The sequence below is a fragment of the Meleagris gallopavo genome, chromosome 2 (assembly GCF_905368555.1).
Source record: "Meleagris gallopavo chromosome 2, MGAL_WU_HG_1.1, whole genome shotgun sequence".
Classification (NCBI taxonomy): Eukaryota; Metazoa; Chordata; class Aves; order Galliformes; family Phasianidae; genus Meleagris; species Meleagris gallopavo.
Window position 1 is genome coordinate 7,907,709 of NC_139405.1, and position 21,886 is coordinate 7,929,594.

General features: G+C 36.6%; 1 protein-coding gene across 3 annotated transcripts in view; it reads left to right on the forward strand.

Annotated features, from left to right (window-relative positions):
* The window catches only part of WDPCP (WD repeat containing planar cell polarity effector), a 138,831-nt gene that overhangs the window by 63,404 nt on the left and 53,541 nt on the right, over positions 1-21,886 (forward strand). For all 3 annotated transcript variants that reach the window (XM_085218808.1, XM_085218807.1, XM_085218810.1), the window contains 4 exons: positions 3,967-4,158; positions 12,885-13,494; positions 17,573-17,761; positions 20,459-20,582. In XM_085218808.1, the coding sequence (XP_085074934.1) occupies positions 3,967-4,158; positions 12,885-13,494; positions 17,573-17,761; positions 20,459-20,582 (1,115 nt within the window). The remainder of the gene's footprint in view (positions 1-3,966; positions 4,159-12,884; positions 13,495-17,572; positions 17,762-20,458; positions 20,583-21,886) is intronic.

Here is a 21,886-nt window from a genome sequence, read left to right on the forward strand (position 1 = left end):
AAAAGATTTAAGCTAATATGTTTTGCCTCTTGTTTGCTATGGGCTAAAATGCACACATGGTCAATTACTACGGCTCAGCTGATACACACAAACTCGTGAAGCTGTGTTTATTCTCTCATCTGTCTGAGGCTGTTGTAACTGCAGAAGTCTTAATTTCTAGTTACAGTAATCATATTGTTAGGAGAGTTGGTTTTGCAACTAAGCTGCTGAGCTAGGATTCAAAATACAGAAGCTTAGTTTCTCACCACTGACAAATTATATATATATAACCTTAAGCAAGTAACTTAGTGTCTCTGTATCTCAATTCCCCATTTATATAGTGTAGATTAAAATGCCCCCTGTTCCAGCCTTTTATGTATGAGTGTGTCTATACCACAGTCACAGCAGAAGAGAAAGGCAGTCACATTTAAACTGACTGGTTATGCTGCTTCTTGGGTGGGTTAGGTTATGTAGGCATAACCTATTTCCACCAAAGCTCTTTGGCTTCAGGACTGCGTAACTCTGACCTTAGGTGGAAGTGCTTGGTACTACAACAGTATAACAAAGTAATCAGCTAAAGGCAATCAATACATTTTGAACAGGCAAAGTAAGAAAAAGGCTGATCCAGTTCACTGCAAGAAAAATGAAGTGGCAAGCCTTTGCTCAAGAAGAGTAGAAAGATGTAGTGAGCAAAAGAGTGATTTTCTATTTATTTAAAACTGAATAAATACTAAAGACATCTTGTGCTACCAAACAGTTTCCCTTTGGCAGCCCCTTAGTAGTTTGATTCCTCACATAGAGAATTTGCATCTTCAAGGCAAGATTTTTAGGTATATGTTTAAGTTTTGCCATATTACATTTTAACTTGCTTGGTAGAAATATTTTCTGCTAGGATGAATATCTAAAACATTTTCCAGGCTGTTTCAGTTCAGGGCCTCTTTTCAGCAATGATTTGTGTTTGCGAGATTGATCCTACCTCTATAACGTGGATTTGAGACAGTTCACTGTTCACCAGGAACTGAGCTGATACGTAGTTTACTTTAAAATGATGTGCACTTGTGCCTGGCCTACAGTGTTTGTTAAGGCTGTGCTTAGAAGCAAGGTTGGCGGGTGGTTGTGGTTTTTATTTTTTTAATAGCTGTAAACTCTAACTAAGAAACTGGTAAGCTGAAGATTGCCTTCATTTAATTGTAAGGGCTGTAGCTCCTTACCGTAGTTACATTTAGAAAATATATTTTCATTCTAGGTATTGCTGTGTCCATTTTGGATCTAATGGTTATGCCATTTTTTCCTTGGGAAAGAAGGACAGCCTAATCCATAGAAAAGTGTCTCTGCCCTAGGAAACCAGAAACATCTACTGGCTTCCTTAATAGGATTGTTATGTTCAGTTATTTGCTCACACAGCTGAGCTTCTAGAAACGTCTCTGTGTTCAACGGTAACTTTGCTTTCTCTTGAAATCAGTGGGAATCACTATGGATTATTTCTTTGCCAGACAAAAAAAAGGCATTTGCATTTTTTTTAATTGAATATTCCTTTATGTGAAGCTTTCTAGTTAGGCAGCTAAATATAATTTTTATTATCTTCAAAACTGCACTAGTGTGAGCCAGCAGAAACTGTTGTTCACTACTGCAATAATATTACGTCAGCTCCCTGCATTTGAATTAGAGTTCTTCATGGCTGCTTCTGGTCAAACTTACAAAAACTAATAACAAAAGAAACAATAATAAAAAAAGAAACAAAAGATCTTCCTCAATTGCAAATGTGCAAACAATACACACTTTAAAAAACCCCAGTTCCTTAGTCTTGATATTATTTTCAAGAGCAATCAAATTAAAAGGTAACTTGGACTGGTATAGAACTACCATAGGATTAAAACGTAGAACAAAGATTCAGGAAATTTGAGTATAGCTTTCATCTTTGCCTCTCACTTTCAATGCAGCCTTGGAAAAGATACGTGGTATTTGGGTTTCACTTTCTGTTTTTAAAACGAGGAAGATGCTTACTTGCAGTAATATGTTTCAATATAATTAAATGTCTGTCATATGTAGATTTTAATTTATTTAGAACATGGACAGATGCAAGTTCACATTGATCGGTGTCCAGCCGATCCAGTGGGCGAAACTTACAGGGAACTTTAGGCAGTGCTAGACTGCCAGAGTGCTATTAAGTGGGAGAAAGTCAACCATACTTTTCTTCTATTTTAATGTCTATCCAAAAGTTTATTTTTTCACAGTACATACCTAAATGGAAGAATTGCTTCCTCCAGCCTCACCTTTCTAAATTACAACACCTTGGATTTTATGTACACTTTGTAAAAAGGAGGATTTATTTTGTGAATCAGTATGGTCTTGAAGTACAGGAAAATACAAAAACAACTATGGCCATTTGCATTTTCTCGTTGGCACTAGTCCATGTCTGTTACAAAATGTAAAGACAGGCAAACAAAAGATTCTCAGCTGCTATTAAATGTGAAATTGTTATGACCAGTACACACTGCAGCACAGCTCTAATTAATATCTGTGAAAGTATTGTTTTTCCACCCCCAAATAATGTATTGTCACCAAATTCGCTGTTTGTACACAGTTTGAATTCAAATAGCAGTTATCTGTTCCCTTTTCAGTATGCGTTATGTTTATTCTTTTAAATAGAATTTTGACAGGTAAAAGTACGGTATATTCTAAAAATATTGACCTCTTGTAAGTTTTTCCCATCTATATATTTTTAATCCATTTCAATTAACTGAAGCAGGAGACAGTACAAGTAGTTAAATGTTTACCGTGAGAGAACAACATTGGTAATTACTTTGATTTCAGTTCCTTTTGATGTGTATTCAGGGGATGAAGAGGTCAATAATATTATGACCATGCAAATAGAAAAGGGTTCTTTTTGACCATATAAAAAAACAGCAAAGGATTATTAAAGCATTAACCTTGATTTTAATGGCCTTGGTTGAGTGGTGAGATCACAATTTGGATGAGCCTGATTATTTACTAAATACAATACATAAATGCAACGGGTTCTTAACACCCATTGCACTCTGGCATTATCGCATTACTGCCATCCTTTGTTGCCTTGCAGACAGGAATATGAAAGCAATCTGTCATGTAGTGAGACTGGCTCCAGAAGCATTTCTCTGATAAGAAGACCCCCTGCCCTTTGCTAGTGTCTGGTCCAGTAGGCTTAGCCATGCGCTTAATCCCCAGAAAGTGGTTCGATTATTGCTGACCAGCAATGGCAAGATAGTTTTTTTTCTCCCCTAGCTATCAACCTTCCATTAATTCCTTAAGCAGAAATGCGGTGCAATCTATATTTCCTTGGCATGTGTCACCCAGATGGTGCACTGCTCATGTTTTCAAATAACCATGCTCCAAAATAACAGAGTTTGAATAATAAATTCCACAAATCCTTCCTGAGAAAGAGGCACAATTCTCCAGAGCTGCATAAACTTTACGCATGATGCTGTAGCTCATCCACATTATGCAGAAAAGTATATATTCTCTTACAAAGCGAATATTTGTGTGTGTGTTTCTTAATTTAGGGAAGAGAAGGAAAGATGCACGTTTGCTCAAACAGCATAGAATATATTTAATACTTGATTATGTCTTAAACACTAGCCTTAGCTCTCTGGTCAGCTTCGCAGAACTTGTCATTTAATATGGCTAAGCTTAAATCCTGCGTGTAGGTCGATGTTGTCAAGCAACCATGACTGTACATTTTGGTATTGATTGGAGTCATTGCAGTAAATTCCTTCTTAACTCACATTCCTTTCCTTCCCAATCCCCTCCCCGTAGATGAAAGTGTGAGCATGTCTCATTCTGTCTGAGGAGATATTTTTCACATTTACAGACAGCCTATATGGAGATATATGTGCACAGTCCTCTGTGTATATACGGATTGTCTTTCACAAATGCAAAGTAAATGCTCTCAATTGCTCCACGGTGCTATTTTATTACCTTAAATATTTTCTGCATTTTTTCTTCCATCAGATTTCTTACATTGATATACCTGGACTAGAAGGTAGGAGGATGAAACGTCACCTGGCAATAAACTGTATGCAAGATATGGCCATTTGCTGGTGGTCAGCAGCTAGTGATGGAGCATGGCCTTGGTCTCCTATTTCCTCTGAAAGGGACAGAGCCAACCTATTGCTGTTAGGCTGTGCACATGGCAAACTGGAGGTAAAGTTCTGAACTCTCTTGTTACGTGATTTTTAGACTTGCTAAATAAATAAGTACTCAGATTAAATGCGTTTTCAGGTAGATAAAAGGAAACAGATATGTTTAAAATGTAAGGGAGAAAAATGACCTATCCTCATCTTGAAAACAAGTATTAATTATTTAGTGAGAAAAAAACACATTATTTAGTATGTTTAGTATTTTCGCATCAAAACTGGTAATCTAGGAAATATAACAATTAAATTAGGTCTTTTAAATGGAAGAGCTTTGAGGCTGTCACCACTAAAACTTCTTTAACCTGTTTTGGAAACTGTAGCTGTTGCATGCTTCTCCAATGCAATTATTTTACTTTTTCTGCAGTGTTAACAAATAGACATTTCTTAATCCACTTTAAGCATTGTATTGTAAGCTTTTAACTAGAAGCAGATGCTGCTTAAATTGTTGTGATGACTACTGATCAAATCAGGGACTATTTTCTCAAAGAAAAAATCAAAATTCCCTGTCTACAGGTAGAATTGTAAGCTACAAGCTAGAATAGGTTTACAGTCTGATTCTCCACTTGACTCTTGTTTATCTTACATTCTTAGGTGTTTCATCTATTTAATTTTTATTTCGTGTACTTTAGAATATTTGAATCCAGTTTTTTATGTTTGATAAAAACTTTTAAATGAAGCTATCTGAGCATATTTTGAAAAGAGCTATAGCTTGAATTTAAAATAGTTAAGCTGTTCTGGACTAACTTCTTACATAGATGTTATAGACCGTTTTATTTTCAGTTTAGTTTAAGCCACTTGTGTTGTGGGCTAAAAAGGCACTGACTGTGGGATAAGAGCACAAACTTCAGGGCCAGCTGTGGGATAGCTGTTCTGTGGTAGCTATTATACGCTGTTTCCCTGTAGGGAAAAACCAAAAGTAACTCTTCAAATAAGCTGCTCCTTTAAACAACATTCAGTTCTCTTTAATTTGGGAAGATGTACATGTTAACACATCTTAGAATTATCTCTTTGGTAAATAATATTAATTTCAGTGAGTTTTTTCCCTTGGGATTTTCTATATATTGAAAGCAAAAGAGAAAACGTAGTTGAGACAGTTTTTCTTTCTTATCTCTGTCATTAATCACTGCAGAATTTAAGTTTAAATTACCTCCAGTTCCACCTTCTATTCTTCTTTTCAATTGGCCATTCCCCACTAGTGGTCATCTTTGACTCATCTCTCTCCTCCTCCAGACACACACCTGCAGTTCTCCGTTTCCACTGCTGCTATGACCAATCACATGTGAAAATGATTCTGGTACTTAAAAGGGACATCTCTTCTCTTAAGTTTTTGCAGCGTGCTCTCCTGTGCGAGTTTCATGTTATGAAACGTCATCCTATTCACAGCTCACATCTAATTTCTTACCGTAACATCTGTGAGTCCCGGTTCTGACAGTAACATTCCCATGCCATTCATTTCCTTTCCACGTCTCTGCATGTTCTTCCAGGATGCTCCCCAATTTCAGTTTGCCGTCTCTATTTTCTGAGATGTTTTTTAGGGGCTCATTTCTTCTATGAAATTCACAGAAGCTACCCCTTTAGTTAAAAGCTTTCTCCTTTTTGTTGTGTATGTTATAGGGAGATTTCCAAATTACAGCATTGCTCTGCATCTTTCGGCGCACCTTGTTTTATCCTTTTTTGGTTTAGACTTTAAATTGCTCGGGGCTGAAGCTGTCTAGTATAGTCCCAAGCACATCACTGGTGCTTAACACAATAGTGATAATAAGCATTCACTGAGCCTTTAGGCCTAAACTCATAATCCTTTTAATTTAGCCTGTATTGTAATAGAAATATACGGAAATTATTTTAAAAAGCAGAACTACCAAATTTAACTATTCAGTCTCTTTTCATCCTTTGCTTCCACTTGCCTGTTTTAATTCTAAGCTCCTCACCTGGCATTTCTTTTTCTTTATTTGTCATTAAAATACTAAGCACTGTGTCACCGTTTTGGAAAATGTGTAGATATATAAATATATAGATAATTATTATTTTTGCTGGTTGTAGTCTATTCCGTGTATTTATCTCCTGGATGTTTTTCCTGTGTATCCGTGACAGGTAACCTACAGTACTGTTTGTGTTTTTCTTCCTTATTTCTCTAGCAATTCTTAAGGTTGGTAGTTAAATTGCCCTTCCCAGACAGCGGATGTCATAGCCCAGCAGCTCTAGAACTAACATCAATTCCCAATCTGCAGTTAACTTAAGTGCATGTTTCTCCCCCAGTGTATAGGAGGGCCAGTTTAACTTTACACTTGCAGCTTTTGAGGATCACAGGATAGCTTAAACTGAGTACAAACATAGTTAGCATTTTTAGACAGCTTCTAAACAGTTGCTGGCACAGTGCTTCTGTAAACCTGCATGTCTTTGCTCCTACCGCTTTACCATTTGTGGTATTCTTCAGGTATAGTCCTGGAAGAAAAATGTGACATGACATTGTTATATACAAAAGTAAATCCATATTTATCATATTTTGACCAATACAATGATTTTTTTTAACGAGTGAATGATTACTGTATACAGAAGAATAGTAAGAAGAATGAACTTAGACAGTTTGGAGAAATAATCAAAAAGGAAAGTGTTAAATTAACGCCACTAACATTTTATGTGAAAATAATGGTATCACTTTGGTAAGACATCATTATCATCTAGAATTAAGAAAAAAGGAGGATATCTGGTCTACAAATGAATAGCTCTTTTTCATATTGAGTTTATGAAAAAATAAACCGAGCCTGAGAAAATGCCTGAGCGCTGCCCACAGCCTTTCTGCAGCATGTTTGTGCTGACCTACGAAAAACACAAACAGATCTGGCACTTACTGTTGTTGCAGAGCAAATCTAAATCATACTGCTTCCTCCCTGGAAAAATGTTCTCAGTAGTATTTGCTGCCCACCAGAAGACTACTTATTAGGATGAGGACAGGAATAGCCCTGGGACAAGACAGCCCAATCCCTTGTCATGCTAATATCCTGTAACTAACTACACATTATGCACCGAGGTGACTCACGTTCACATACAGTGTTTGGGCAGCTATTGTGTACCTCAGCAACACTTCAACTTAAAGAAGAAAATCCGTTTCACATTTTAAATACACTAGATATGTGACTGGAATTGTGCTTATGTCTTAATATAAGGCCATATAGCACAATTATATTAATTATATTAATAAAATAGCTACTATTAATTCTAAAGGTAGACGTTATCCTTTTAAAAATGGGGACAACTTTTTCCTTGCAAGTCTTGATTTCTCTGACTTTCTTTGGTGTTTTTTGTCTTTTTTTTCTTTTTTTCTGAAATCAGCAGTTTTCTGAAATCATCAGTTGCTGTGTTGCATGCAGTAGGATTCAATTAGGAATCCTCCCCTGAAGAAATGAAAGTGCTTTTCTGTTTAATGTATGACAGCCCTGGCGTATGATGTATGTTGATGTGCATGCACTCACGCTGCTGCAGCAGTGTCTGTTGAACTTTTGGCTGCTTTTATGTGTGTCTTGGTTTCCTATGGTAAACCCATTGGTTCCTCAATTTATGTATTTAATTGATTGCTTATTTCTTTTTTGTTAAAGTACCAGTGATCAGGGATGCTATTTAAGTTGTCTGACTGTGTAGATAATGCAAGAAATTTTTGAAAGCAGAATTCAATTTACTTTGAATAAATAGGATCATATCTGAAATCATCCTTGGATTAAATGCTTTGATAGACAGTCATGTTAAAATCAACTTGAATAGCAAACATTAACAAAAACAGTAAAAATTAATAGGTGATGATGCTGAGGCTTGGTTACTGTAGTACTTCACATTTGTCTTTACTGTGTTTATTTTCACTCCTTTTACTGCTAATACAAATGGCTGAAATTATACTTCAGTCTTGTGGAAACAGTGATTCTCCTGAGAGTGAACATTATCTTTTCACCCAAGACACAACATTTAATTAGTTATTTCTTTTACATGGTGCAACAAACTTGTAAAATAAACACATCAGATCTTACATGAGTGAGCTGTACTGTAGCAGTCAGAAAAGCATCTGCATTGTGTGACTGAATAGTCAAATACCTCTCACACACATGGAACAAGGACTGTAAAATCCTTAATGTCATGTTTGGATAAAAGTTTGATGAATAATGCAGGATAAATGTTATGATGATAAGTTTTGAAAGAAAATAAGAATAAATGTTGGCTGAAGATCTAAATAGTAAGATTGTACTTGGGACTGGAAATCAATTGCAGCCAAATAAAAAGCTGGATAGGAGCCTTGTATTTTTATTGCAGAAGAGTTTAAATATAAGGTGTTGGGTTTGTTTGTTTTTTTTCCTCTTTCACAGTGCTGTGTTTAAAGCTATTTTACATTGCATTACATTTCCCACTTTACATTTCTAATTAAAGTGTTTGTTGTTATTTGGAGCTTCACTGTGAAATTTAGCAAGCATTTCTTTAACATCCATAAAATATATGAAACATTTGTCTCATCCATCAGACGCACAGTCCAGTCAGAGTAAGCTTACTTCTGTTTCTTTTGTTTTCTTTTTCTTTTTTTTTTTTCTTTTTAATCTGCTTGGTAAGCCAATTTTCTACTTAAGTACTACTGTTTAAAACTTGTATTTGTTTTGGTATGTGGGCTTTATTCTTTCCCAGTCTTCTAAGCAGAATGCTTCAATTTTAAGTGTTCAACGATTTGCATTGAGGAGAGTGATACCACTTACACAAGCTAGTGCTATTATTTCTTACAAACATTAAAAGGAAGAAGGTATGTTAGCTAGTACGATTCAGATCCCATAGTTATCAGGACTGTCAGATTCCTTTACTTGGATTGATATGATTTCTGAGTTAGGATTTGAGAAGCTGGCATGCATAGTATCTCTCTTACTGCTATCAGCTGATGCAGGGCACAGGCCAGTACTGCAGGAACTAAATTGTAGAAATGTGTAATAGAGGTACTTGACTACTGCATTCATAACGCAAATGTACACAAATTATGTGGATACTTCTAAAATACATTTGCTAGGCTTCTAATGTACATGTCACTAAACTGTAAAGGATTTTTAAAAGACAACGTTTTATTTATTTTACAGAAAGTAATGCAAAATTCTTCCAGAAAGCTTCTTTTGAAATCTAAGGTTAAGTGATCGGTCCAAGACTTATGGACTAAATAGCAGTGTGATAGTATGACTTTATCTTTTTAGATTCACCAGCCTGCCCCTCCTCCATAGTTCTGACAGTTGTCCTACGCGCTCTTGAGGAAACTCCTACAGCTTTAGCCTTCACCTTTCCCATGAAAATTTTGGTTTTGTTAACTGGAAGATATGCTGCTATGGTGATGTTCCCCTTCAGGGTTACAGGGAATTTAGAACTACTGCTTGTCAGGAATTCCATCGGATTCTTTCAGGTGAACTGCTAGAGCGCTGTGCTCACTACATTTACCAGCACATCACTACTTTACCACGTAGGTAAACAACAGGCAGGTAATGGAGTACCATCTCTTTGGAAAAAAATATGCTTTGATTGCTAGTCTTTGTACTGCTTAGATTCATAGAATTGTAGGATGCGTTGGGTTGGAAGGGACCTTAAAGAGCATCAAGTTCAAAGCCTGTGCCGTGGGCAGGGCTGCCCCCCACCAGCTCAGGCTGCCCATGGCCTCATCCAACCTGGCTTTAAATGCCTCTGGGGATGGGGCACCCACAGCTCTCTGGGCAGCAGTGCCAGGGCCTCACCACCCTCTGAGTAAAGAATTTCTTCCTTATATCTAATCTAAATTTAACCTCTTTAAGTTTAAATCCATTATCGTTGTCCCATCGCTACATAAAGAGTCCCTCCCCATCTTTCCTGCAGGCCCCCCCTTAGGTACTGGAAGGCCTGGAAGGAATGCTTTTTTTCAAAAGTGTTATCTTAGCTTCATTAACATGGTTTTGTAGTTGCATGCCTCTGCTTTAGTTCTTCAGTTAGTGACATGAGCAATTATTAATAAAAGTTAAATTTCTGACAGAGAAACTCAAATCTTCCCTCTCAGATGAAAGAGAATATCCTTTTTCTCCCCTCAGAGTGCCAGCAAATGTTCAGCAAAATTGGAAACCAGAACAAAGAGGTCTCTTAGGCTTGCTGCTCTTCCTTCAAGAGGCAAATGAGGCCACCAGTGTGTGAGAAGGTTTATCAGTTCCAATCTTAGGAGAGATGTTTCTCTTGTTTTCAGCCAGTAGTCTCTAGAAAGTTTCCTTTAAGCCAAGTTTGTTTAAACATTATGTCAAAACTTATGTTTTGTAAAGTAGCAAATAGTCTTCTCTTAGGAATGTTTCCCTAGCATATAATTTTTTAACGTACAGCAACCAACCGAACCCTAAACTTCATTTCAGGGATACGCTTTCAAAATTATGAGCAGGTAAGAAACTTCTTGTCTTGATGCTAATTAAATTAGACCTTCCAAGATATAAAATTCTACTTTCTTTTAAATTCAAATTACCAAGCAACGTTTTGTCCCTCCTTTGCGCTAACAAATGACAGAACAAAGTTATTAGACTTGTTTTAGTTGCTGACTTTTAAATGACTAGATGGCAACATTTATTTTTTCCTATTACTGTTTCTATTGCTGTTTTCCAGCAGTCACTTCTATTGCATTGAAAAATCCATGATTTCTGTGTTTTCTTCTCTGTTGTCTTAATTTTCAAGTCCAGTCTCTATTCAGAGTTTAATGTTGCTTTCAGTCTTTCATCTCTCACATGCTCAATTATTGTGTTGATATTTATGACTTTCTTATAGCTGGTGAGATGTCCTGAGTGGAACACTGGTTTGGAATCAAAATATGTAGGTAAATAATGTGGTGCATTGAAACCTGCCACAGGAAGACAGAATTGAGAGTCCCAGGGGGCCTCAAGGCTCACTTCACTTAAGTTTTGAAGCTTTGAAGATTTGCTTGGGCAAGATTTCTATTTCACGTATTTGAAAGGCAGCTGTCTCAGTTTCTGTGCATAGTTAGAGCAAATGACAATTCACCTTGTCTTTATTTGGGGTTACAGAGCTCTGTGGTCACAGTAATTCTTTGTACACATAACCCCTTTACAGGTTGTCTTGCTATGCAATTTAACATACTAATAAGCTACATATTTTAAGCAGTTCTAAAACCAAACTTCTGAACAGTAGCCACTGCGCATTTTGTGGACTTACTTAAATTACTAGCTGCAGAGGCTAAGTCATTGGTAAGCAAATGGAGCAGGTGAGAAATGGGTTTTCAAGCTGTATAGCTTATTTAACCTCTTATTTCTGCTTTGGTCTGTCTTTTTTTTGATCACTGCTCTTCACTGAAATCAGATTACCTGCTTTTCACAAGTTGGTTGCATTGGCTTCTCTTTTAGATGCTTTCACATCTGATGTTCTGTTTCTTGCCTATTAAGTAGTTCTTAGTATGTCCCTAACCTTATCTTACACTAGCTAGAACTTCTGTATTAACAGGCAGCTGGTTTACAGCCACAGAATTACAACAGTGGCTTTTCTTGCTTTTAAATGAAAAGCCCTTTTGCTCACAAAATAAGTAAACATCCTAATCGGTCTGATCAGCATCCCAAGTTCATTTGTTGTTTCTGAAGTAATGGGTGGTATGCCAAAGAAAAACTTACTTTCTTAGTCTCTAACTTTACAAGTTGAAAGGCTAAATTCAGTTAGTTCAGTTAGTCTAGTGGTCTGTGGAAATCGACTTCAAACTGTTTAAGTATACTGTGCATGTTTCTGTTTTCACTCTGAAGTTTCAAGTTTTCTCCATCTCTGTTTTTGGTATCCCTTTTCATAAGTGGCACTTGCATACCCACTAGACTCAAAAGAAGCAATTTTAGTGTCAGGTCAGCAACTTTATCCTGTGAATAACACGATGGGTATGGTTTGGCTCTGTTTAACATTTTCTATTTCTAACAAAGTCTATTTCCTATCTCCTTCAGACAAATAGCTTTTTATAAACCATGTTAACTTAACTACAACTAGTACTTCTGCCACAGTTTCCCTTCTACAGTCATCTACAATACCTCTCTCTCAGATACCTAATGAATCTGCATTGGACTCCACTGTTACCTCCATCATTTCATAGTATTTCTCATGTGTTTACACTAGAAATTCTTACTCTTTGCCAGCTGCTATCTTTGGATCATACTCTGCCTTTGTGTTCTTCTACTTCATTTGACCTGCTTGTACCTCTAAAGAGTACTTCTTCTCTTCTGTAACTAATTATATGTCACTAAAAAGTATCTACCACCTACATGTTTGGCAGTGGTAGTGTACATTGTTTAAACTTGCCATTGTTTCCACCTCTACAGTATAATATTTTCTGTTACCGTGGCCAAGAGCAAATGATCAAAAATGCTCTAACTGTGATGCTTAGAGTATTCTACTATAAATTTTTCAAGATATTTTGGGATTTTTCCCTCCACTTTTCTGAATAATCAGCCTTTCTTTGATATGTCAGCAGCTCATCTCTCTTCTAGTAGGACTGTTAGGACGATCCCCTCTTTTATCTTTAATGCTGCTAACCTATTATATCGTCTGAGTAAAAGAAATGGCTCAGACTCTATAGCAATAACTAAACCTTTTAAAAGCCTGAACAATAGATTTAATAACTTGTTTTAGCTTACTGAGTCATGAAAAAAATGTATTTTCAGCTGTCTCATTTTAAATTGTCAAATATAAAAATAATTTTTTACTAATAACTACCAAAGAATTTTGGCTTTTTTACAGGTTCTGAGTTACGTTCGTACAGAATGGGATCCACTTGATGCTAGCTTTAGCACTAAGGAGCCTTACCAGGTTCACACAGTTGAGCACTCCATCTCTGCAGATAAAGAACCCATGGCTGACAGCTGCATCTACAACTATGTTAGAAACAAAATTCGGTGTGCAGCAGTCACTAGAATACCACTACAATCAAGGGCAATCAGCTGTTGCAGAAATATTACAGAAGACAAACTAGTCCTGGGCTGCGAAGATTCATCAATTATCCTGTATGATGCCTACAACCAAGTGACTCTGTTAGCCCAAGCAAAACTATTGCCTGCATTAATAACCTACCACCCTTCTGGGGCCATATTCCTGGTTGGCAGCTCTCAAGGGGAGCTGCAGATTTTTGACACGGCACTATCCCCAGTTAAAATTCAGCTCTTAGCAGACAACTATTCACCTGAGGCAACTCTGCAATTCAGCAAACACTTTGACTTGTCTAGCAGCCTCATCCAGATTCAGTGGGCTGCTGCTCAAGCCGCATCTCCCAGCGCTGATGGCATAGGTGTCCATGACCTTTTGTTCCTTAGGTTTGACAAAGGACCCTTAGGAGTACTTCGCTTTAAACTTGGTAAGTTACTGAGCACATCTATTGAGCCTTTAGGCTCTCAAGGAGACATCTGTACCTCAGAAGTTTTATGTCGTTTGAAAACAGCATTTTGGATAAATGGGACCAAAACCTTAAAAACACACAATTCTGATGATCTCTAGAAGATGCAAATCAAGGAGTTTGTTATGTTTCACTATTATTTAATATCTTTTGTTGTGGTGTCTGATATGTGAGTCAGAATCCTATTATTTTCCCTGCCTAACAGTTTCTCATATAAAAAATTATTTTCCTCTGTAGAATACAATTGTAGGTATTGTATTCATTCTGCATAAATACCTGTAACATACCAAAATAAGCATGTCATAACATGTCATAATAGGATAGTAATGTTATTCTCTTTCCTAAACACAGATTAGTTTTGTGTATGATACAACTATCTTCTCCATTACAATGTATGTTTTTTTTCAGTACTCTCTTTTTTTCTGGCCTTGGGACATGAAGTCACACTTTTTCCCTTTAAAACTTCACACAAGAAGGGAGGTTTTCATAACATTCAAAGAAGTTTAGTATCTTTAATAATATCCAGCATAATAATATCTTTAATAATTACCAGCAGTTGAGAATAAAAGAAAAAAGTAATAGCAGTCAGTTTAGAATTTATTAGCACTTCTCATTTTAGGTGTAAAGAGGCTTTAAGAGAGTAAAACTGTGACTAACTTCAGTTTACAAACAGAATAACAAGACTAAAGGAAAGCCAGAGGGCTTTTTAAGAGTTACATGAGGGGTCAGTGGCTGAACTAAGAATATAACCCCCGTGGTTCATCATCAGTGAGAACTGCATTCATTCCATTCAGGCCAGTCAAGTTACAGTGATGCAGACCCAGTGTGAGAGCTAAAAAAACCTATCATGCTTAAATCTTCTGTTTACCAGTCCAGTGTTTCTCCATGGCAGACAGCCATTTGAAGTATACTTTATCCTGGAAAATTTCAGTACTTTGCCTGTTGTCTATCCAAGAAACAAGAATTACCTTTGTCTGTCTTTAAAAGGAGTTAGTTTGGGGTTCTTTTGTGTTTTTGTTTTGTTTTGGTAAATAGTTCATATAAATCTTTTGTGATTAGGAAGACAACCATTTTTAAGAAACTAGGTGACTGTGAAGTTTAAAACTCATTTGTGATATGCATGTGCTTTTGTGTGAGAAAAATCCTGTCTAAAAATTAGAAAATCTGGCTTTACCAAACCTTTACTACATACGCCACAGCAAAAAGATAAGTTAATGTCACCAAGAAAAACACTGGACTGATTTACAGTTATATACCTTCAAAAGAGCTGATCCAGATTAATGCTTTTATCCAAAATTGCTATTAAAAATGTTTACAAATTACCAATTATTTCGAGATAATTCAGCTGTATTGTGTTCAGTGACAGGTTTAATGGTTGCAGAGCCCCCCAGAACACTAATTAAAACAGCTATTTGATGCTTTTGTGCATGTTGGCCATTAAGAAAACATCCTCTAAATTACCTCTTACCTGTCAAGCAGAAGACACTCTACCCACATCTACCTTGCTTTTCTATAGTCCTCCCTCATGGGGTTTTACTCACAACAGCTTTCCAGAAAGCTCAGCTTTCCCCTTGCTATCTTTAGCACATTTATGTTCTTACGGAGGCAGCAGGCTCTCAGTGCAGGGATTTAGAGGCCTTTCCTGCTAATTGCCAGCTTGTAAACTTAATTGGACTGTCTCCCTGGGCACCGTTCCTAAATCAATTAGGCAGTGAGTTGGCTGTCACCTCTTTTTCCCAAGTAGGTTGCCCGGAAGCGCACCACCCAAGAGAAGTCAAGCATCCAAATAAATGGGAAGTTGTTGACCTCTACAGTTGAAAGTTATCACGTTTTAAAATTCATTCTTTATAATTATTGTAAAATCTCTCTCTCTGCCCCTCCCTACCTTCTCCTCTGCAGTCCACTGTGCAAAAACATGCTGTTCTCTGTTGCATTCTGGTTTTCAGCTTTACCACTCAGTTTTCCACACCTACGGTGGAATTTCCATACAACGGGTAGAATTGCTGTTGATGGTTTTTTTTGTTTTTTGTTTTTGTTGTTGCTGTTGTTGTTGTTTGTTTTTTTTTAATATATGTTAGTGTTCATAGATTTACAAACTAATATACAGAAAATTTTCAAGGCAGTACTGCAGAGTTTGTGAAGGTTTTATTCTGTAGTAGTAGTAGTAATCCACTCATTTTTTAAGAATGAACTATTCTTACTGGCACTAGAAACACCTCTATTATTGCCATTCCAAAAAAAAAAAAAAAACAACATTTTTGGACCTACAGCTATTGCATCATACATAGCACTTTTTAAATTTCTTCAAGCATAGAAGGATCTCCCACAGAATATAGTTGGAAGTGAGCCATGTAATTGATTCTGGGCTGCATAGTTTTACTGAATCACGATGTAGTGTGGCACATTAGGTAATGTCTCTTCTCTTGAATACATGGAGTTCCACAGTCTTTGTTTTTAACATTTATAAATTATATTAATATTACTTGAGTTGTTTCTCATAAAGGTCTCCTGGAAAATAGATTTTTAACTTCCAGCTGCCACATTATGCTCTTGGACAAGAACTATGAATCCTCTACTGTGATGATTTATTTCAGGAAAGGGTTCATTTTAAATTTACTCTCAAACACTAATGTCAGGTATTTTTGTTGTCTAATACCAAATTCATTTCTAAAAACATTACAGCTTCTTGTCATTGATGTCAGCCCAGACAGTGGATGATGCCAGACCTGGTACCAGTGCCAGTGGTTCAGCACTGCTGGCCTATGTGGATATTTAAAATATAATATTGTATTTAATTAGCTTGCAAATCAGTATTTTCATCTTCACGTAGTGATTTATGTGAAGATTTCCCAACTTGTATAATGCTTTAGAAATATTAAAGGAGAATAAATTCTATTGTAACAACTAGATACTATCAGAGATGCGCGCAGATTAAACACAGCTATTACACAGTATAATGTCCATAGTCTTTCATATAAGCAAATATTTAGTGAAGTACAATTGAGAAACATATATATGTATATATGTGTAGAATTAAATTTATATCTATTACAAATATATATATATGACCTGATACATAACATCAGGTCTGTATTTGCAAATTCTTAGCAGACTGTCTGACAGTCAAATGGGTTTTTTCCTACATTTTTTCCTCCACTCCTATTTTCCATCATGAACAATGTTCACAACTACTTTTATGAAAATTTTGTGAGATCTCTTTTCTGTACATATGTCTACGTTTCTCTGTAACCAGACCTTTTTGCCCCAACCATCAGATGGCTCTAAAATCCGTATTGAAATTCATTTTCTCATCAGAATTTTTTCCTTAACATTATTTTCCACAAACACCATCAGAATGTAGATTATGATTTTTTTTAATAAATACGTGCTTTATTTAGAGGGAGGGAAACAGTACATTTATTCTGTTTTGTTTTTTTTTCCTGACATCTGGAGCATTAGTGATAAAGAATACATTCCTATAGTGACCCAAAGGAAGGAAGAACTACTAAAATGCCTTGCAAGACCTACAGCATGTAATCATCTAGTTAGTCAGAGACAATTAAGAACATGACTTTCTGCGTCTTTCTAGTCACCTGCCCTGTTCAGGAGCTGAGACCTACATGTCAAAGTCTGAGAATCTGTTTTAATTCACACTGATCAGAGACTAAGTGTTGTAGTAAAATCATGCTCTTGTGGAGTGGGGAATGTGCCATTCATTTTCTTCTCCTACGGTGAGCAAATGCATGGCTTCATTTGTAACAAAATGACAATCTGGGAATGAGCCTTCTCTAGCAAAGCTTCATTACATGATGTTTTCACTGGTGGATATTGGCCACATTCTCTCTACTGTCCATGTGTTAAGTCCCCTGTCCAGAGCACCCTAAATCTTAATATGATAAGATAACGTGGAGTTCTATTACATAGAAATTAAACAGTGAAGCCCATTAACTTTTATTTTAATCAACAGTAATTCTGTTGAAAAATATTCTATTTTACATTCTCTTAACACTATTTTCTGCTTTAATATTTCCTAAAAAAGGTGTGATAACAAGAGGGCAGCTGGGCCTTGTGGAAATCATCCACCAATACATTCGTTATGATGAGATACATGAGGCAATTAACGTCCTGAACACCATGAACTGGAACACGATGGGCCATCAGTGTTACATCTGCTTGAGTGCCATTGTCAATCACCTACTTAAACAAAAGCTTACACCGGACAGAGAAGGTAAGGGACTGACTGTGCTTCTAATGTGCTTTTTTGGGGTCTGTAGTTCTTACAAGGATTATGATGTTATATTTATTGACTGTATAAAAAAGACAATAGAGAGAATAGTCAGCCATTTGAACGTAGTACTCCCTAATCAAATGTTGTATTTAGAAATAATTTTGAAAAATTATTTCACTGAAGTCTGAATTAATGTGTTGATTTCAGTTAATGTTTCTACCAAGAATGATAATAAAATGCACGTTATTTTAACATATATGTGATATAGGCATGACCCAACGTGTATAGCACTATCTCATATATGCTGTAACTTTATTGTGTTACACAAATTTGGTCACAGACCAGTGCTAGTTAACACAGGCTTCAAATGTTTGTGATGTACTCATACTGAGACAGCACTGACATAAGTAAGGAAACTCTCCTTTAACAGGATTTGAGTGGAATTGTTAAGGTGCTTGTGAAGGGTCACTTTTTCGCTACAAGATCCGAAGGCTTTGAATACACTGTCCTCTGCTGCCTCCTTTAGGATTATAGCTTTTGTCCTCGCAGTAATCTCCTGCCCCCCTGCAGTACTAGCTGGGGGTCTCTCACAAGAATTGATGAATTTTAGGCTCAGCCTTGTCTCTGCTGAAGCCTGGTGTGGTGCCTTCCTCTTGATTTGCTGTGTATCTTGAAACTCAAGAGACTTCAAGATTTGAAGTGCCTTGATTTAGTAAAGGTGTTATCCTCCAGTCTAGCAGGCAGACAGCTGGGGACGAGGCATCTTTTGTGCCCGGAAAGAATACTTAGAGTTCTGGTGTGTTTGATGATAGCAAAACTCCAAAGTGTCCTACATTGCTGCCAAACCATCAGCTGTCACGTTTGGGGGATCTGATTAAAAATTCCTTGCATTGCAAACATAGCATATCAATTCTAAATGAAACATGCTTTTAAAAGGACCCATGAAAAAGGCTGGGTTTGAAACTCTTGTAAAAATATGCACATTATAAATAGATGTCTGTGTGTTTCCCCCCATGCAGCTCCCTAACACTGTTTACAGCAGATGAAATTTTATTTATCTGGAGTCCAGGAGTTATTCTGTGTGAATCTAACAAATTTGGCATAGTAATTTGTTTTCTTTTTTATTAGCGAAAACCCAGTGAGGCTTTTTATTTATAGTGATGTGGCAGTTATCCTTGAGATCTTTATTCTGCCTTCAACATCAAGCTGGGCTATCTAATGAATCTATAACTGTGCTGGTAGTTACTCATATTCCATGTAGGTTGGAATATTTCTGAAGTACAAAACATGCTGTCAAGAAAACAGCAATGGCAAGAAAGTATAGCTTGTTTTGCAAAGGTACCGCTGTATTCAATTTTAATCTAAATTGACTGCTGCTTTGAAAGAAAATACCTTTAAAGTTCAGCTTATCGTAAATCTAGACAGTAAGATAACACAAAACCTAATTTACTAACAGTTTGCCTGTGTTTCTAACACAGTACTATTAGCACATTTAGTGCAATCAAACCTAATGAAATAGAACGTAACTATGCTTGGAAATGAAGAACCTTTATCACTGAATACAGAAATGGCTATTTCAAACAAATGTTAATAACAACAAATCAGTGAGATTTTGTCTACCTAATGAGACAATAGGTTGGTTGTATTTTGCTTTTAAAGCCCACACAAAATTCTGACTAGCAGTAGCAATTTGTGTATCCGTCTTGAAAGGAGAACCTATGCTGGCATAGCAAACCCTGTGCCTTAGGAGTGAGACCTCCATCAGTTATTTCTGAATTTCAGTCAATTGTTTTTGTTCTAGAAACAAAAACACAGCACCCTACCAAACTTCTATCAACTTAAGATAATTCGATCCCAGCTGAAATTAAGGCAGTTCTTTATATAAAGGCTCAGTCTATGTGTTGACTATTAAGCAGATGTCATATAGCATAAATATAATTATTATATTTCATCCCAATTAAGCACTGGACACATTCAGGGGACATGAATATATGCTATGTATTTTCCTGTATTATTTATGATTTTGTATTAGAAACATGTAGTAAAATGGCTCAGAGCTATACCTGTGGAGTATACCAGTCAGAAAGTAAAGCAGATGCAACTTCTGTAACAAAAGGGCTTTATTTTATTGATGACAAGGGAGGTTGACTCTTCTGCAAACTGCAGGAGAGTCAAACCCTCAGGGTTTTTAGACCCTTTTATTTAAAGTTTTTGAAGAAGTGTTGGTTGAAGGAGGCTCCTTAGACCTCAAGGCCATCAAAAGAAAGGTTCTGTCACCTGCTGACCTAAGATATAACAATAATCCCTGAAAAACTGAACTTCATTGTTGTCTGCCTAAGAGGACATAGAAAATCTGAGATAATTTAGTTGATCTCTACTGGACAAACTTGTTCAAACTGTATTTTTCTTATGAGTCACTCTTAATTGTATGGTTCTGGTGAGAACTTGATGTGTTATAAACTTTTTCATCTTTCTGACAGCTTTTGTTGCTCAAAGTCATTGTCAACTCTGCCTCAAAATGAAAGTTAATATGCACATTTGTGTTTGTACAAGCTGTCATATTTTAATTTCATCTATCCTACAACAACATTGTGTTTCAGCAGTGTTTGAAGAATTTGACTGACTGCAAACATGAACAACCTGTTGTAATTGAAACGATTTCATTTGTTTCATTGCTGCTCTACTTAAACTCCACAGCACAGCTTGAGGCAAGCCTTGGAACCTTTTATGCTCCAACAAGACCCCTCTTGGATACAACTGTGCTGGAGTACAGGGACCCCATCAGCAGATATGCAAGAAGGTTCTTCCACCACCTGCTCAGGTAAATGACAGTTTCAACTTCTATCAACTTAAAATTAATTGCATATTTCAATAACTGCCTACTTTAATGTGGTTAACATTTTCCAAGAGGACCACCCCTGAAAAAAATGCATTCGTTGTTACTGTTTGTTTAACTTGCACTTCATTCCTTTCGAGTACAGTATTGCAGATAAAATGCTATTCAGAGCTCTTCTGTCATCAATGCACTTAAAATGAATCAAACTTTCCCTTTTAGCTTGATGGAAAAATGATAACATGCTTCTGAGAGATTCACCAGCTGCTTGCAGGTTAACTGTTGAAACAACTTACAGGCTTGGAGAAAACTTCAAGTTTAAATAGATGCAAATGAGCAATCTCTGATCCAAGATATTTTGTCTTTGCATTTTTGCATTGTCAACCTCAGAGGTCTCAAATATAAATTTGTATTCCAGTCATTCTGAGTTTAAGATCTAAAAGTCTGCGCCAGTAAATTATACAACATTAGATAAGTCATCATACCAAATTCAGCTAGAATTTGCATTACCCTGATATATTGCTATACTTTTCCTTGTATCCTTGGTACATCAGTAGCATAAATTCTGATCTACTGTAAATGTCAATATACAGCATGTATTTTCATGTGTTCAACCACAAATACAAATGATACGTTCCCTCTGAGAATTATTCATTGAGTGAAAATACAGAGAAATTATGTTCTGAATAATAACCCAAATGTTTGTAGAGCCTTGTTGAGGAGGGGTCTAGATGGACATGATGAGAAGACTTGCAGTGCTTCATTTTTCTGTGTGCCAGCCAAATCATATACGTCGTCTATGTATGCAAAGCCAGGAACTGCAAGTTATTTTGATGGTACAATATATGCTTCTTCCAAAACTTAAAGAGAAATAATTTATCCTGTCGTATAAATTTTTTAGTGAGTCTGAACAGGATCATCTTTCTGCTAAATGGGTCCATACCCATGGGAAATTATTCTAAACTGTAGAGTGTTCCAAATATTTGCATAGTATGTACCAGCTCTTACTGGAGTTTTCTTCATAGATGTGGCCACAATACCAGGTACAAACTCTGCTTTTGCCTTTGTCCTAGAAACCAGCAGGGAACGTTTGTTGCTGCCGTGGCCAACTGTAATGGCTGAGGGCCAGTTGCCTGCAGAGGACAGACGCAGAAAGAATGCCTCAGAGATTGCTGAGAGATGTAGTAACTATAGTGCACTTACATCTGCTGCAGAAAGGTGTATTCCCTCTGACTCAGGATTTGCTTCGAAATGCTAGCAGGCATGCAGAGGCACGGGGCCCTGGCTGAGCT